The following is an 18,103-nucleotide window of genomic DNA, read 5'->3' as shown; positions in this document are numbered from 1 at the left end:
CAGTCTATGGCTTGGGTGGCTGAAGTCTTTGGTAATTTTTCGGGCCTTACTCTGAACTGCCGGATCTAGAGGTCCTGAATGGCAGGGAGCTCAGCCCCAGTGATGTACTGGGTCGCCTGCACCACCCTCTGTAGTGCTTTGCGGTCGAGGGCTGTGCATTTGCCATACCAAACGGTGATGCAGCTAGTCAAGATGCTCTCGATGGTGCAGCTGTAGAACTTTTTGAGGATCCGAGGGCTCCCCATGCCAAATCTTTTCAGGCTTCCTTTATTGAGGAAAAGTGTACTTACTATGCCTGTGATATGTGGTTGTCCCACCTAGCTATCTTAAGATGAATGCACAAACTGTAAGTCGCTCTGGATAAGAGCGTCTGCTAAATGACAAAAATGTAAAGAACTTGAACCCCTCTCCTGCTCCACTACAGCCCTGTCGATGTGGATGGGGGCGTGCTCTCCCCTCTGTCTCCTGTATTCCACAATCAGCTCCTTGGTCTTACTGACGTTGAGGGAGAGGCTGTTGTCCTGGCACCACACTGCCAAGTCTCTGACCTCCTCTGTGTAGGCTGTCTCATCGCCGTCGGTGATCAGGCCTACCACCGTCATCAGCAAACTTGATGATGGTGTTGGAGTCGTGAGTGGCCACTTAGTCTTGGGTGAACAGGGAATCCAGGAGGGGACTGAGCATGCACCCCTGAGGGACTAAACCCTCAACACCTGGGGCCGGCCAGTCAGGAAGTCCAGGATCCAGTTGCATAGGGAGGTGTTCAGTCCAAGGGTCCCGAGCTTGGTGATGATCTTGGAGGTGACTACGATGTTGAACGCTGAGCTGTAGTCTATGAACAGCATTCTCACATAGTTATTTGCCCTTTTGTCCAGGTAGGAGAGGGCAGTGTGAAGTGGAATTGAGGTTGTGTCATCTGTGGATCTGTTGGGGCAGTATGTGAATTGGAGTGGGTCCAGGATGTCTGGGATGATGGTGTTGATGTGTGTCATGACCAGCCTTTCAAAGTGCTTCATAATTACAGATGTGAGTGCTACGGGGCGGTAGTCATTTAGGCAGGTTACCTTGGAGTGAACAGGGACAATGGTGGTCAGCTTGAAACATGTTGGGATTACAGACTGGGACAGGGAGCAATTGAAAATGTCAGTGAAGACAGTTGCCAGCTGGTCTGCGTAATGCTGATCAGTTTATTGGTGATCGATTATTCCTTTATTTTCCCAAAGACTCTGGTCAGTAATTTGGTAACCCGTCAAAATGGAACGGAATAGTTTTAAAATTACTATTGAACCCATCAGTGTAGCAAACAAGGATGTTAAAATATTGACATTTGTTCAGTGTTTCCAGCAGACATGGAGGTGTAGCTAAATTAGACAAGGCTACCCTCTGGTGGCTATCACATACTACTGTATATGCCTCGTCCCCAAACAGGCATGTTTGAAAACTGGGTTATAATGGAATTGTCCATGTATGCAGAAGACAGTGTGTCAAATTACAGTCTCAAAAAAGTTCAGCAATGGCAGTAATTATTTGGGTATGTGTTCACTATTGAAATCAAGCATTATTTCTTCAAACATGCACTCTCAGCAAGCATAGAGCGTTCAATGACCCCTCAAAATCAACAACCTATTTTTAGAGTTGTTGTTTGCTAGAACAGAAACACTGAACAGACAATGGTGAGAGTTATTATCCTAGTGTACCCTATTTCTCAGCAGAACAAATCAGACTTTGTCCACAGTGCATCTGTTGCCTAGTGACCTCTCTTAAATAATCTCTCCACACCTCGATCAACACTTGCGCCCCCCAAATAGCAAAATTATCCTTGGTATGACCTTAAAACAATTCTATACAGCTTAGTAGTACCCCCTGGCTTAGACTATGGCTAAGACTTTTATGGGTTTTTAAGAAGGCATGGGTAAGGCCAAAATGTCACATATTTCCCAAATGTTATTAGTTATTTCTCAATAATCATTTTGGATACAGATTTCAAAGGTATGCCAAACATCCTTCCCCAAAATATCCTTTCTGTGGATTTAATTTCAGGAAGATCCAAAACATCATACTATAAATATCTTTGAGCCATTCTGGTGTGTGTTAAATGCCCTCATGGCATGTGGGCTGGCGTAAGCGAGGGCTCAATGTGCATGTACTTTTCAGTGCACTTTGTCAGCCTCAATGGTTTCACTCTTTATCTTGCAATTTGATGTCAGACAGCCAAGACTTGCAAACAAACAGTGAAGTGCTAGTAAAGGTCACACCCCATGGTCCCATAGAGATGACAGAGGCCTTGACTGCTATATCTCACATGCTATAGGATGGGTCAACCCTGAGTGGCGCAGCGGTCTAAGGCACTGCATCTCAGTGCTAGAGGCGTCACTACAGACCCTGGTTCGATTCCAGGCTGTATCACAACCCAGTCCCAAAGGGTTTGGCCGGGGTAGGCCGTCATTGTAAATAAGAATTTGTTCTTAACTGACTTGCCTAGTTAAATAAAGGTTACAAATAAATTAAAGGGATAGTTCAAGATTTTGGCAATGAAGCCCTTTTTTCCTCTACTTACCAGAGTCAGATTAATTTATGGATACCATTTTTATGTCTCTGTGTGCAATTTGAAGGAAGTCGAAGGTCGTTTCTGGAGCCATTGCTAACTAGTGTTAGTGCAATGACTGGAAGTCTACAGGAACAGCTAGCATGCAACTAGACCACGTGTCAAACTCATTCCACAGAGGGCCGAGTGTCTGCAGGTTTCTGCTCCACTCTTATACTTGATGGATGAATTAAGGTCTCTAATTAGTAAGGAACTCCCCTCACCTGGTTGTCTAGGTCTTAATTGAAAGGAAAAAACAAAAACCTGCAGACACTCGGCCCTCCGTGGAATGAGTTTGACACCCCTGAACTAGACAGACAACTAGACTGCTTCTTCTTTAGCATCAGAATGGTCACTCTGCCTTGCTATCCACAAGAAACTGAAAGAATCCAAAAGATTGTTGCTCTGCCTTGCATCATCTGAAAATTGAGTAATATACAGTGAAAATGAAGACATTTACAGTGAAAGTTTACCCAATCAATATTGGAATAGAAGATAGCAAACTCTCCAGGTTAGATAGATAAGAGTTGTGGAGAGAACCATTTCGAAATACTGACCGTGGGATGACTTAGGTGTGATGTTGCATACAGAGAAAAGAACTAACCAAAGATCATCCACAGAGGGCAAACTTCAAGCTCAGTGGTTATGTGTAATCCACACCTGATTGTTGATCTTGCATGCGGTAGTATCTTGGACATGCGACAGTTTTAAGTGATATCCAACTATCTCCTTGAATGTAACAGGATGCTGTGCATTTCAAAGCTATCCTACCAATGCAGAACAAAGACCAGGATAATAATATTTTTTTATTTTTTATTAATGAGTAACATAAACAACAGAATTTTGAAGGTTCAATATCCAGGTCCAGCGTTTGTAAACTCTAAAACTCTATAACATATAATGTAAAATAATGTGTATGTTAGTCCCCTTGTGTGAGCTTGTTTTATGACTAGTGTCTGGTTCCAATGTATGAAAGAGAGGAACATTTTGTCCAGACATTGAGAACATCGTGCTTTCACCGTTGTGACCTCTTTTTTTTTTTTTACCAAGTTTTGTAATTTTGTATACATTATTCATTTAAATGTATAAGTTTATAAAACATGTACCCATAGGCTGCCACTCAAAAGGAAAATAACAGTAAGAAATACATACATAGTTTAAGGAAAAAAAACAAAAGTGGACCTCCACCCCCAACCTCCAATACCCATTACCTCAAACCCCCTCCCGGTGACCAGAGAAAACCCTCCCCATACCACATCTTCCCCGTGGGCCTGAAAGCAAAAGAAAGTAAAAAAGATTTAAATAGGTATATACATTTACATTTTCATAATTTAGCAGACGCTCTTATCCAGAGCGACTTACAAATTGGTGTATATATAGTGCATTCAGAAAGTATTCAGATCCCTTCACTTTTTCCACATTTTGTTACGTTACAGCCTTGTACTAAAATTGATAAAATTGTTTTTTTTCCTCATCAATCTACACACAATACCCCATAATGACAAAGCAAAACACAGGTTTTTAGAAATTTTTCCAAATTTGTTAAAAATAAAAAGCTGAAATATCAATTTACATAAGTATTCAGTCCCTTTACTCAGTACTATGTTGAAGCACCTTTGGCAGCGATTAAAGCCTCGAGTCTTCTTGGGTATGACGCTACAAGCTTGGTACACCTGTATTTGGGAAGTTTCTCCCATTCCTCTCTGTTTTGGCTGTGTGCTTAGGGTTGCTGTCCTGTTGGAAGGTGAACTTTCGCCCCAGTCTGAGGTCCTGAGCGCTCTGGAGCAGGTTTTCATCAAGGATCTCTCTGTACTTTGCTCCGTTCATCTTTGCCTCGATCCTGACAAGTCTCCCAGTCCATGCCGCTGAAAAACATCCCCAATCAAGTTGTAGAAACATCTCAAGGATCATCAAGGGAAACAGGATGCACCTGAGCTCAATTTTGAGTCTCATAGCAAAGGGTCTGAATACTTATGTAAATAAGGTATTTCTTTCTTTATAGAATTTTTTTTGGCAAAAGTTTCTAAAAGTCTGTTTTCGCTTTGTCATTCTGGGGTATTGTGTGTAGATTACAAAACATATATATATTCAATCCATTTTAGAATAAAGCTGTAAGGTAACAAAATGTGGAAAAAGTCAAGGGGTCTGAATACTTTCTGAAGGCACTGTATATATATGTGTGTATATATATATATATATATATATATATATATATATATATATATATATATATATATATACAGTACCAGTCAAAAGTTTGGACACACCTACTCATTCCATGGTTTTTCTTTATTTTTTACTATTTTATACATTGTAGAATAATAATGAAGACATCAAAACCATTAAATAACAGATATGGAATCATGTAGTAACCAAAAAAGTGTTAAACAAATCAAAATATATTTTATATTTGAGATTCTTCAAAGTAGCCACCCTTTGCCTTGATAGTCGCTTTGGATAAAAGCGTCTGCTAAATGGCATAGTATTTAGTATTATTTATGACAGCTTTGCACGCTCTTAGCATTTTCTCAACCAGCTTCACCTGGAATGCTTTCTTGAAGGCGTTCCCACATATGCTGAGCAACCCCTTTGTTATGGCAATCCTAAATAAATTCAGGAGTAAAAAAGTGCAAGTCACATAAAAAGTTGCATGGACATAATAGTGTTTAACATGATGTTTGAATGACTACCTCATCTCTGTACCCCACACATACAATTATCTGTAAGGTCCCTCAGTCGAGCAGTGAATTTCAAACACAGATTCAACCACAAAGACCAGGGAAGCTTTCCAATGCCTTGCGAAGAAGGGCACTATTTGTAGATGTAAAAAAAATCAGACATTGAATATCCCTTTTGGATGGTGTATCAATACACCCAGTCACTACAAAGATACAGGTGTCCTCCCTAACTCAGTTGCCGGAGAGAAAGGACACTGAGGAAGGATCAACAACATTGTAGTTACTCCACAATACCAACCTAAATGACAGAGTGGAAAGAAGGAAGCCTGGACAGAATACAAATATTCCAAAACATGCATCCTGTTTGCAATGAGGCACTAAAGTAAAACTGCAAAAATGTGGCAAAGAAATACAAAGCATGATGTTTGGGGCAAATCCAACACACAACACATCACTGAGTACCACTCTTCATATGGTTTCAAGCATATGCATGGTGGTGCATGATTCAAGCATGGTGGTGGCTGCATCATGTTATGGGTATGCTTGTCATCGACAAGGACTAGGAAGTTTTTTATGATAAAAATAAATGGAATAGAGCTAAGCACAGGCAAAATCCTAGAGGGAACCTGGTTTAGTATACTTTCCAACAGACACTGGGAGAGAAATTCTCCTTTCAGCAGGACAATAACCTAAAACACATGGCCAAATATACACTTGAATGGCTTACCAAGATTACATTGAATGTTCCTGAGTGGCCTAGTTCCAGTTTTGACTTATTAAATTGGCTTGAAAATCCATGGCAAGACTTGATAATGGCTGTCTAGCAATGATCAACAACCAACTTGACAGAGCTTGAATAATTAAAAAAAGAATAATGTGCAAATATTGTACAATCTAGGTGTCCAAAGCGCTTAGAGACTTACCCAGAAAGACTCACAGCTGTGATCGCTGCCAAAGATGATTCTAACATGTATTGAGATATTTCTGTATTTCATTTTCAATACATTTGCAAAAATGTCTAAAAACATGTTTTCACTTTGTCATTATGGGGTATTGTGTGTAAAATATTGAATCCATTTTGAATTCAGGCTGTAACACAAAGAAATGTGGAATAGGTCAAGGGGTATGACTACTTTCTGAAAGCTCTGTACATTTAAGGAAAGTGATTCTGCCTTCTTAGTCTTCGCCATTACCCATGATGGGGATTTTGAGTTTCTTATGTATCATTATGATTACACCTTTAGTTTTGTTTGGGGCTGATGAAAAGACATTCAGTTTGTACAAATGGTTCTCTATTATATGGGCGTCCTTTTGGAACAGGTGTGTTTCTTGGAAAATGTCTATATCAGTATGGTTCCTTGCTAGAAATTCTAGACAGCTGGAACGTTTAATAGGACTATTAAGCCCTTTCAAATTCCAAGAGAGAATAGCTAGCGTTGACATTGTAAAAAAAAAAAAAAAAAAGAATGTATTATTAATTATGTAATTATTATCTTTATTGTTGATAAGTCCATAGATGTGAAACACAAAGCAGGACCCTCAGGGAAACCCACCCATTGATCGTTCCCCAACCAGAAAACCCCCCCTGTAAACCATTCATTATTATCAGCAATATGGTTTAAATTACCTTAGACATAAATGTACCATCCATTTGTATTAAGCATTTAGGTGCTCTATACTAAATACAAGAAAAAAGAAGAGGGTATGTGCAAGAAATGCAGTCTATAATCTAGATCTTCACAATAATTAATCGTGACCTGTAGGCCATGTCCTCCCTGGGAGATAAATTCAGTAGCGTAAATGGAGGGGGACAGCCATATATATATTTATATTTTTTTATTTTAATGGAATTGTGTGGTAGCCCATATGGGACTGGCCATCTATTCTAAACAGTAGTACAATAAAAAATTGTAGGGGAATAGCTTCCAATTTATATTTCCATATTTAGGCCATATAAGGATGCAATGCATTGTGTCCCCACGAAGAAGCAGCACCAGTCTGTATGACACTTCAATATATTGTCCATTGTTAATTAATTGCCGTTGTCATCATTGTCTAAATGACAAAGTCCAAAGTGCAGCAATAATAGTAATAAGGTGTTCCTTTTATCCAATTGAGGGGGTGTCCTCTTCATTGTCTTATGGTCAAATATTTGACATGACATGACATGTGAGTGTGAGTGCGAGTGCGTGTGCGTGTGCGTGTGTGCGTGTGCTCCCGAGTGGCGCAGCGGTCTAAGGCACTGCATCTCAGTGCTAGAGGCGTCACTACAGACCCTGGTTCGATTCCAGGCTGTATTACAACCGGCTGTGATTGGTAGTACCATAGGGCGGCGCACAATTGGCCAAGCGTCGTCCAGGTTTGGCTGGGGTAGGCCGTCATTGTAAATAAGAATTTGTTCTTAACTGGCTTGTCTAGCATAAAATAATAATAAAATAATAATTGTTAAAAAATTAATGTATGCACTCACTAACTGTATGTCGCTCTGGATAAGAGTGTCTGCTAAATGACTTAAATGTAAAATGTATGTGTGTGTGTGTGTGTGTGAGAGAGAGAGAGAGAAAGAGAGAGAGCGAGAGAGAGAGAGAGAGAGAGAGAGAGAGAGAGAGAGATAGAGAGAGTGAGTATATAAGCGGAGTTCTCCAAAAGCATGTTTGCTACTGTAGTTAGAAACATACACCTAGCTGCCATCCAGCACCTTTCACCGAATTTTCCAGGATATATCTCACCATGCACGGTCAAAACTACAGCAAAGCAACGCAAGGAGTGTGTCTAGTGGCTCTGATTCTTATGCATCAGGTAAAGCACTTTTGATCATTATTTTATCGTTTTCTTTTCAATAGTGTTGTTAACCATATTTAACCAGTAGTGAAACCGTAATGCTAAATGTTGTTGATGTATACACTTTGTATGGCAGGTGTGTGCTAGTCAAATAGGAAGCCATGATTCAAGGCTGAGCCTCCAGCAGGGCACCAAGCTACTGCAACGGAGAACCCGCATGACCCCTCTGTGGAGGTTCATGGGTACCAAGCCCACTGGGGCCTACTGCCGAGACCATTTTGAGTGCTCCACCCAAATCTGCAGGTAAGATATAGTTAACTGCCTTGGCTTTATACATTAGCTATCATTTGATTGTTTTGTTTTTCCATTTATGTTGATCGACTGTCATTTTTCTCCTGGTGTAGAAGGGGCCACTGTGCCCTCAATGGGGCGGTTCATTCCTAGAAGTGGAGGAGCCAGAGGTTTCTTCTCACCAATCAGAGAACATTGACTAATGTTTTAATAAAGTTGATTTACGTAACAAGCCTGTCAAGAAACTTCACAGACATGGTGAAACATCTCAGATTGCAAACTTATTTTTTTTTAATGTAGGCCAGGGATTAAACATTTTGAAATTAGAGGAATGGTTTTATCAACTTGGTGTATATTCATCTCACATGTACTTGAAAGCACTTTAACTTACCATTTATATGTATGTACTGTATAATACTACAACTCAAGAGCCTTGAAACTATTTTTTTTTGTATTTTATTTGGTATTTTATTAGGATCCCCATTAGCTGTATCGAAAGCAGCAGCTATTCTTATTGGGGGTCCACACAATGATCACCATTAAACATTGCGCAAATGTCCTCCATGTATCCTGACATCCTACACAACAGTGTTTAGTTGAAATGTTTAGTATGCAATGTTAACTGATAAGAAGTGTGTACTAAAGTGAATATGAACCATTCATCCATGTACCGCATAAAACTGTACTGTAACGATTCTTGCTCACTCATGTCTAATGTCTTCGTAGTGATTTTTATAGAAACGCTATAATGAAGAGGCATAATGTTCGATGTATTTGAAAAAAAGAAGCACAACAAAGATTTTGCTCACAAATGAAGCGATGATGAAAAATGTGCATAAGAGCATACTGTAAAGGAGTGTCTGCCAACATGTACATTTAACAAGAGAAAACACACTTAAAGTTGCAAAAATAAAAGTATGCTTCTGATAATTTTGATGTTCTTGTTTATTCATTGACTGCTCGTATCTTACTGATGACACGGCACAGATATTTCCACATTTTGTAGACTTTTTGTTTACTTTCATAAATAACTTCATAACTTTATAGCTTAACTTAATGTTATATTTAACTTGATTTTATTGTTTATGACAACTCCATCTAATGATATTGTTACATTATTCGTTTGAAGATGCTGTAGTCAATTATACACAGGCTAGGCCTAATGCACACAGAAAATACAGACTAACTAGTCTGAGAGATGCAGTGTAACAGACAGTGATCAGAACGCAGCTTCCTAGACCCTGACATTTGCTTCCCTTTCATGTTATTATCCGATGGTGCAACTATAACAAGCTGTAATAAGAATTGTTTTACTGTATCCATTAGAAAGACCATAGTAACCCAACTGCTGCTTCCTGTACTAGACTATGATGACCTCATCTATCGAAAAACACAACCAAGACCATACTTTGCGAATTAGATGTCATTTATAACAATCTTTGCCAATTCATTCTTGTATGCCATTATAAGACATCATTGCACAATGTAGGAATCACTCCCAAACAGAAGACAACGGCATTGGTTAAGGAACACCTAACTTCACAAAACTCACACTACTCCTTTCGACAACAGTAGCAATTACAAATTCCAAAGGTATATCATGAGGTTGGAGTAACATCTTTCACCTAGAATAATTTACCTATAGAAATCAGGGCATAAAAATCACACAGTGAATAAAAAAAAAGCCCTTTTTCAAATGTTAAGATCAAACTGTTTTTATTTTTAACTAATAGAAACACCATCATGTGAAGATATTTGTAAATATGTAGGCCTATGTACAGTACCAGTCAAACGTTTGGGCACACCTACTCATTCAAGGGTTTTTCTTTATTTTTACTATTTTCTACATTGTAGAATAATAGTGAAGACATTGAAACTATGAAATAACACATATGGTAACCAAAAAAGTGTTAAACAAATCAAAATATATTTTATATTTGAGATTCTTCAAATTAGCCACCCTTTGCCTTGATGACAGCTTTGCACACTGGTACTGTATGTATATAAAACAATATATAAAACAATTTTGATTAATTGTATTTCTGAAGAGCAGAGGAAGATTGCAGTGGGCTTCAAAAGAATCCGGACAACAGAAGTTTTGTGTTTTGAACTTCGGAGTAGAGCACCCGTCAAAGGAATCATCTCAGGGGTGACGACTGATGTTCAGGTTGAATACCTGAAGAGAATTCCTGGTGTGGTTGGTGCCCGGCGTCTCACCTGCTAGGTGAATGGAGAAAAAGAAGAAAGTCTGTCAGTCCTGTTGTTTTTTATAAAGAGCAAATAGCTACGCATGTGAAGCTTGGTTATGGAAGATACGCTGTAAGAGCTTTCGTCCCCAAACCACTGCAGTGTAAGAATTGTAAAGGATTTTGCCATGTTTCAAGTGTGTGCAGACTAACAGAATATACTGAAGAACGGTATGTAGAATGACGACGGTGTTGCAATTGTGGAACGTTTTCTGTAAGGATTTTCGAAGAAGGGCCCCTATTAAGGTGATTATTTCTGGGGTGGCGCAAGAAGTAAAGGCAGATAATATATAACTGAAGACATAGATGAAGAGGTTGGTGCACCTCGACTGACCAATATGGTTGATGGAGAAAATAAATTCACTTCATCCATACTACTGTTCTTTGATGAAGAGTCTCCCTTTTCATATAAAGTTATTATTAATGAGATACCCTGTAAGAGCGTTTGTGCACAAGCCCCTTCAGTGTCATAAATGTAAAATATTTGGTAATGTGTCAAGTGTGTGCAGAAGGGAAGAGTATAGTATGCCAGATGAAGTGAAATGCTGCAATTGTGGAGGCGAACATGCGCCCGAATTCTTGGAGTGCCCTGTTAAAGTGAAGGAGACCGAGGTGGCAAGGGTAAGGAGTGTCCAGCCTGTCTCCTATCTGGAGGCAGTGAAGATTGGAAGGAATGAGTGGCAGGGAAGAAACAATGGTTGTAGAGCCACCCTGACCAGTGAAGGTTTCTCATCAATCGAGGTATCGTGAAACGTAACATGTTAAAGGTGGACTTTGTATTATTTATTGCAATGGTCATAAACTGTACAGCACAAGCGGAGAAGTCTGAGAAAATTGGAATCATTGTGAATGCAGCTAAACATTGGGTCTTCATGATTTCACAGCAGAGGCCTTGCAAGAAATCCGGTCGGTAAATGTTCCACCCTCACAGGCCCCTGAGCCTGTGTAGGGAAGTATCTTGGAACGGACTGTGATTAAAGAAGTGGGATGGGTTTTGTTTGTTGAAGTGTAAGTTTTTGTATGTCATTTTCCCCCTTTCCCGCAATGGATTTTATTTTCTCGTTCAATACCCGTCCAGCTGGTGGCGGTACTGCACCATTAACATTGTATGCCAACCGCCTTTAAACCCCATCGAATAAAAATAATTCAGTGATGACATCACAGCTTCAGTTCTTTACCAAGTGCAGCTCGCCACCTGCTGTGAACACAAATCTCAGTTTTTGGACATTATTCCTTTCTAACTAATTTATTCATCACTGTGCGTAAATACCAGAACTGTAAATAATGTATTTCTTTTCCTCATGTTTTACTGACAAAGTTGTCAATAGTTTAAGAATATTTGCGTAATTATTACAGCATTATGTATCTCATTTTTTAATGCTAGCTATCTAACATTAATAGCTACATTTTCACCTGTCATTGTTAACTGGCTAGTCTGATGTGGCTATCTACTTGTATTTTGATTTCAGTCATTGGATTATTATAACAGATGAGAGCTGTATATCTTGTTTTGTTATTGTTAAATGAATATGTGCTTTGTATTAGTGTTGATGCCATTGTATTCATGTCTATTATTATTAATTGGATAATCACAGCTGAATGCAGGCTTTTAAAAAATGCCATCCCAGTAAGCAAAATGAAGTTGAAACGACATCTAAAATACGTATTTTCCAGACGTTGAAGTTTGGTTCAATTTAGGTTCTGAATGAAAGGTGAAAAGATGTCTATGTTTGGGCCAAATCAAGGCTGGTCCAGACCGGATAAAATCTGAACAAAAAAAGACGGTCAGCGTGCTTACTGAGGTATAGCCTACAGTGTCGCCTGAAATGTAATTTTAGGAATGCCCATCTATGTGGTAGGACAACCGTTTTGTAAAACACAAAAAAAAGAAGGCCGGTCCGGATGGCGTCGGTCCGTGCTTACTGGGGTGTAGCCTACCATGTAGGCCAGCAATGGAATTGTATGAATGCCCATCCATGTGGTAGGCCCACCATTTGTAAAACAGGCCATTGCATTGGCTTTATTAGTCCTGATTTCTGTGACTAATCAATTTGGCTATTTAAGATCAGAATATCAGCTACCCAACTTTATCTGGAGGAGTTATCCTGAGCCTATTTGCAATGTATTTACACAGCGAGAAATGCAGAAGTATTTTCTGTTTTGCTATGATCAGCTTGTAAAAATTGTATCCAAACTTAAAACCACTGATCATGACAATTTAGCCTATGGGGTGAAACTCCTGGACAGCAGTTGTGAGTATCCTGATTGTTAATTCCATATTGTCCATTTTACTTTGACCTGTCCTGTTTTTAGGATATGTTGTTTAACATGGCAGTGCGCTTGTTTATTTGATTGGGCGCCATTTAGGTTAAGCTATTTGAATCTGAGAAACCTGCATGATGTAAAAAGTCTCCATCTCATTACATTGTCATACATTTTAGATCCAGCCTGTAGGCTACAGAAAAGGCCACATACTATTTCTACCATGCTATATCTGCTAAATGATTTATGCAAAAAAAATTGAGGGCATGTTGGTGGAGCTCCGCAGCGATGCCTCTCTAACACCACCCTGGAGAGGTGCGGTGGGAATGGACAAGATAAATATATTGCGTCTCTGCCTTTGACAAAATGGACACTGCTTATCACAAGACGGGATCAGCGTGCTCACCTAAAAAAGCCCATATACAGTGAGGGAAAAAAGTATTTGATCCCCTGCTGATTTTGTACGTTTGCCCACTGACAAAGACATGATCAGTCTATAATTTTAATGGTAGGTTTATTTGAACAGTGAGAGACAGAATAACAACAAAGAAATCCAGAAAAACGCATGTCAAAAATTGATTTGCATTATAATGAGGGAAATAAGTATTTGACCCCTCTGCAAAACATGACTTAGTACTTGGTGGCAAAACCGTTTTTGGCAATCACAGAGGTCAGAAGTTTCTTGTAGTTGGCCACCAGGTTTGCACACATCTCAGGAGGGATTTTGTGGTGAAGTTGTCCTGTCCCCTTAGCAGAAAAACACCCCCAAAGCATAATGTTTCCACCTCCATGTTTGACGGTGGGGACCACAACACTTTCACCCAGTTCTCCTCTGAATCATTCAGATGTTCATTGGCAAACTTCAGACGGCCCTGTATATGTGCTTTCTTGAGCAGGGGGACCTTGCGGGTGCTGCAGGATTTCAGTCCTTCACGGCGTAGTGTGTTACCAATAGTTTTCTTGGTGACTATGGTCCCAGCTGCCTTGAGATCATTGATAAGATCCTCCCGTGTAGTTCTGGGCTGATTCCTCACCGTTCTCATGATCATTCCAACTGTTGTCACCTTCTCACCAAGCTGCTTGGCGATGGTCTGGTAGCCCATTCCAGCCTTGTGTAGGTCTACAATCTTGTCCCTGACATCCTTGGAGAGCTCTTTGGTCTTGGCCATGGTGGAGAGTTTGGAATCTGATTGATTGATTGCTTCTGTGGACAGGTGTCTTTTATACAGGTAACAAACTGAGATTAGGAGCACTCCCTTTAAGAGTGTGCTCCTAATCTCAGCTCGTTACCTGTATAAAAGACACCTGGGAGCCAGAAATCTTTCTGATTGAGAGGGGGTCAAATACTTATTTCCCTCATTAAAATGCAAATCAATTTATAAAAATTTTGACATGCGTTTTTCTGGATTTTGTTGTTGTTATTCTGTCTCTCACTGTTCAAATAAACCTACCATTAAAATTATAGACTGATCATTTCTTTGTCAGTGGGCAAACGTACAAAATCAGCAGGGGATCAAATACTTTTTTCCCTCACTGTACCACTGGTTGAGAGAAATTGTCATTGTTTAGGGGCAGAATTATGATGTTTTATGTGTTGTTGGAGGTACGTCTTGGTCAGTTCAGCTCAGAAAATGCCGCCCTCGTCAATTTGCTGCCATAGGCGGCTGCGTAATGAGCGGGCCGGCCATGCCTAAGTGGCATGGCACAGAATTGCAAACGTAAAAAAAAAAAAATCTCCAATCATCATTAAAGAACCCTAAACTGAGGAACTGTCTCTAATAGGAGTACAATCTCCATAACTTCACCTACTCAAACAGTGTTTAAATACCTGAGGCACCGCCCTCTACTTCAGCAATGTTGGCCTGCCTGTACGTCTACAGGAGGGCGCTGTTGAGGATGGATGGCTTATTGGTGAACGTTGCCTACTCATATGAAGGATATTTGCCATTGCTAAAGCAACTTGTGTTGTCCTAATGGTCCTGTTTGTAGCTGTTTGAATTTTTACTGGTCAAACCACAACTGAGCAGGCAACCTTTTGGTTGTACTCAGTCTCTGAAAGGTTTTTTTGTCGTGTTTTTTTTTTTTGATGCGCTGTTGTGGGATATTCCATGGTAAGGCATTGTATATTCCCCACGGGCGTTAAAGCAAGGATTTTGGCCATATATGGTTAGTTAGGGTCGTTCCGAAATGCAAAAAGCCAAGGTCGTTCACAAACACTCAGGCTGAGAACAATTGGTATTTATCAACACTTATCTCCTACCGGTGTGCGTATGACGCTCGTAGGATTGTTTGATAAATCACACTTGTTCTATTCGTACGAACATTCAAAATTCTGTTCATAAGTAGTATTTTAGAATAGTTTCTACCCAATATTGATAAATGAGGCCCCAGGTGTTTGTGGTTGTTCATTTTTCTCAGATTGACAAAGTGGAGAAGTTTAAATACAGCAAGAACAAGGATAACTCCCAGACAGCCGCTACAGCCCGGTGGATGCCACCTCAATTATCCTGCTCTACCTGGCCCAAATGACTGCATCAGGTAAACATGCACACCCCACTGTGTGCCCTCTCCTCAAGTATTGCTGCAACCTTAAGCCTTCAAATGTGCAACAGTTCTTCTGTTAATCCTGTCTGCTGTCATTGGCAGGCCTTCACATGGTCTACACTCGAGATGATACACTGATTCAGAACGTCACGTTCTACATAAAGGCTGCATATAAAGTGGCAGTAAGTTATCCTTTTGACTTGCTGTTGATGTTCAGTGCATTTGCTGAGACCTACGGTATAGTCTTTATAGACTAGGGATGGGCAACTTTGATGGGGGTGGGGGCCACCAAAAAAAAACAGAACTCATCATGAGGCCACAGTGGCTTGTTGGTATGCGTATGAATTTGCACCTTGCGTATTCTATTATTCTAACTCTCAGTAATTTGAGACCCTGACTGAGTTCCCAAAAATATATATACTGTATGTTTTTGTGAAATTGGTCCACAGGCCTACAAAAGGGGGGCCGCCAGTTGCCCATTCCTGGTATAGACTGTATACGTATTTTATCTAGAAGTGTGAACCAGTAGTTCTTCAGTTTGATTTGTCTGGATTGTCTCTGGATTTTGGATCGTAGGAATGTGGGGACAAAACACACCAGGGGATTCCTGAGATCAACGTGAGTAAGCAGTCTTTCACTCACGCAAAAACTTGCGCCCCAGATCAGCCATCCTCTCCTGCACTGTTCTCAGTCCTGACATCTGGTGGATGTAGTGGGTGTTGTACACGTCTGTAGGCCATCCTGATTGCCAGGGTCTGTATTTTTTGCATGTGTTTTGTCCCCACATTCCCACGATCCAAAATCAAGACAAATCAAACTGAAGAACTACTGGTTCACACTTCTAGATAAAATACGTATATAGTCTATACCAGGAATGGGCAACTGGCGGCCCCCCTTTTGAAGGCCTGTGGACCAATTTGCAGTTTTCAGAAGAGACCTCCCTACGTTGCTCCAGGCTGGACAGACATATTCATACAGCGGTCTGAGATAACTCTGATAGACTTTGATGGCTGTTCTGGGGGTGGATCCTCCTTTCTTCCTGCAAAGCACCCTCAGGTGGTTCAGTCACTTCCTTCCCTCCTTCTCCAAGCACAGGTTCATTTGCAAAGGGCTTCCGGTTCACTTGCAAGGAGCTTCACTTGCCTGTCTTTCCTTGAGGTGCGTGGAGAAGAGGACGCACTGTGTCTTGAGGGGGTTGAGTTTAACCCGCCACATGTTGGCCCAGATCTCTATTTCAGTTATGCTGTTCTTTAGCTTCTTCCCAGCATGTGCAAAGGTCTTTGAGGCCGCCCAGTAGCAGAGGTAATCCGCAAACTGGGAGACCTGTCTCTCTCTTGGATGGGAGTAATTAATATCACATATATACATTAAACAGTAGAAGGCTGAGGGCGGAGCCTTGGGTTACTCCCGCCTCTGGGGAGAACCTGGATGATGTGGTTTCTCGTCAGCATTATCTCCCATTTGTTTGAGTGACCAACTGAGTGGGGAGTTTCAGGTTTGTATCCTGCAGTCGGTAGATGAGTCCATTGTGACACATCTTGTCAAAGGCCTTCTCTATGTCAAAGAACACCGCTACTGTGACCTCTGTCTTGTTCTATTCTTAGTCTTTCAGTTTTTGATATTCTTTTGTTTTTTTTATCCTCTTATGTTTGTCATGTAGTAAATATTTCTGTTTTATTTTCATTATTTTTTTTTTTTTGCTTTTTCCTGTGATGTGCGTTGCATTAATGTCTGAAACGTGCTATATAAATAAAGCTTCATGATTTGATATCGGCCAGCATCAGGATGTTAGCGGTGGTGGATCTTTTCTTCCTGAAGCCGGCCTGGTGCACCCCGAGGACCCCCGTTGTCAGTGTCTCTGAAGTGAGCCAGGACCCTCTCCAGAAGCTTCCGTAGGTTGTTAAGAAGGCTGATGGGCCTATAGTTGGCTGGCTAGTGGGGGTCTTTACCTGGCTTGGGAATCATGGTCAATACTGCTGACTTCCAGGGCTTTGGAAAGTGACCAACATGGAGGCAGAGGGTGTAGAGGTCACAGAGCTGGGAGTGGAATTCAGGGGAGGCCTCTTTGAGTTGGTGTCCTCCCCTGGTGCCTTGACCTTTTTAACTTCTTGATGTGGCTCAGCAGTTATTTTATGGTGACGGGCGTAATGAGGGGGTGACTGGTGTCCAGTGAGTGGGAAGGTGGGTGGGGTCCATGATTGACTTCCACTCAGGGTCAAACGGGGTCATCAGGACAGGATGAGGAGGTGCCTTGGGCACCTGGGCTGCCCCTGTGCTTCATGGAGACCCTGTCTGGCATTGAGGAGGACTTGGCCCATCTGGACGGTCCTTTGGTCCAGGGATAGGGGGTCTGGGTCACATTGGGGCAGATCAAGGCTCTGGGTGGTTGTGGTGAGTTTTAAGGTTTCCCAGTCTGCAGTTTTATTGTGATCTTCTCATTACAGACTGGGCTTGGAGACAGACCTTAACATGTGATGACAACACAAGAGAACAAATGAACAGAAATGACAAAATATCTTAAAGCCACGCCCCTACTAAGCCACGTCTCCCCTCCAGGGTTCCTCCAGGAACACGTTGCTACATCGAACCATTAAAGGTTTCTCAAGAACCCCTCAACTAACCGAAGGTGCAAATATGAACCATTGACTAGCAATGGTTACTTCAGGAACTCCAGGTGTTCTTTGAGTCGCCACTAATTCTAAGCGTGTACTGCCTTC

At 40.9% G+C, this 18,103-nt stretch overlaps 1 protein-coding gene across 1 annotated transcript; it reads left to right on the top strand.

Moving 5' to 3' along the window:
* The first annotated feature begins 7,899 nt into the window (after positions 1-7,899).
* si:dkey-22f5.9 (liver-expressed antimicrobial peptide 2-like) lies at positions 7,900-9,264 on the top strand. The gene is made up of 3 exons (XM_041851593.2): positions 7,900-8,061; positions 8,180-8,346; positions 8,448-9,264. Exons 1-3 carry the CDS (start codon positions 7,993-7,995, stop codon positions 8,485-8,487), a joined length of 276 nt encoding a protein of 91 aa, XP_041707527.1. The 5' UTR covers positions 7,900-7,992; the 3' UTR covers positions 8,488-9,264.
* The last annotated feature ends 8,839 nt before the right edge of the window (positions 9,265-18,103 follow it).

The sequence above is a fragment of the Coregonus clupeaformis genome, chromosome 27 (genome assembly GCF_020615455.1).
Source record: "Coregonus clupeaformis isolate EN_2021a chromosome 27, ASM2061545v1, whole genome shotgun sequence".
In the NCBI taxonomy this organism is placed as follows: domain Eukaryota; kingdom Metazoa; phylum Chordata; class Actinopteri; order Salmoniformes; family Salmonidae; genus Coregonus; species Coregonus clupeaformis.
This window is presented reverse-complemented; position numbering and strand designations above follow the sequence as displayed.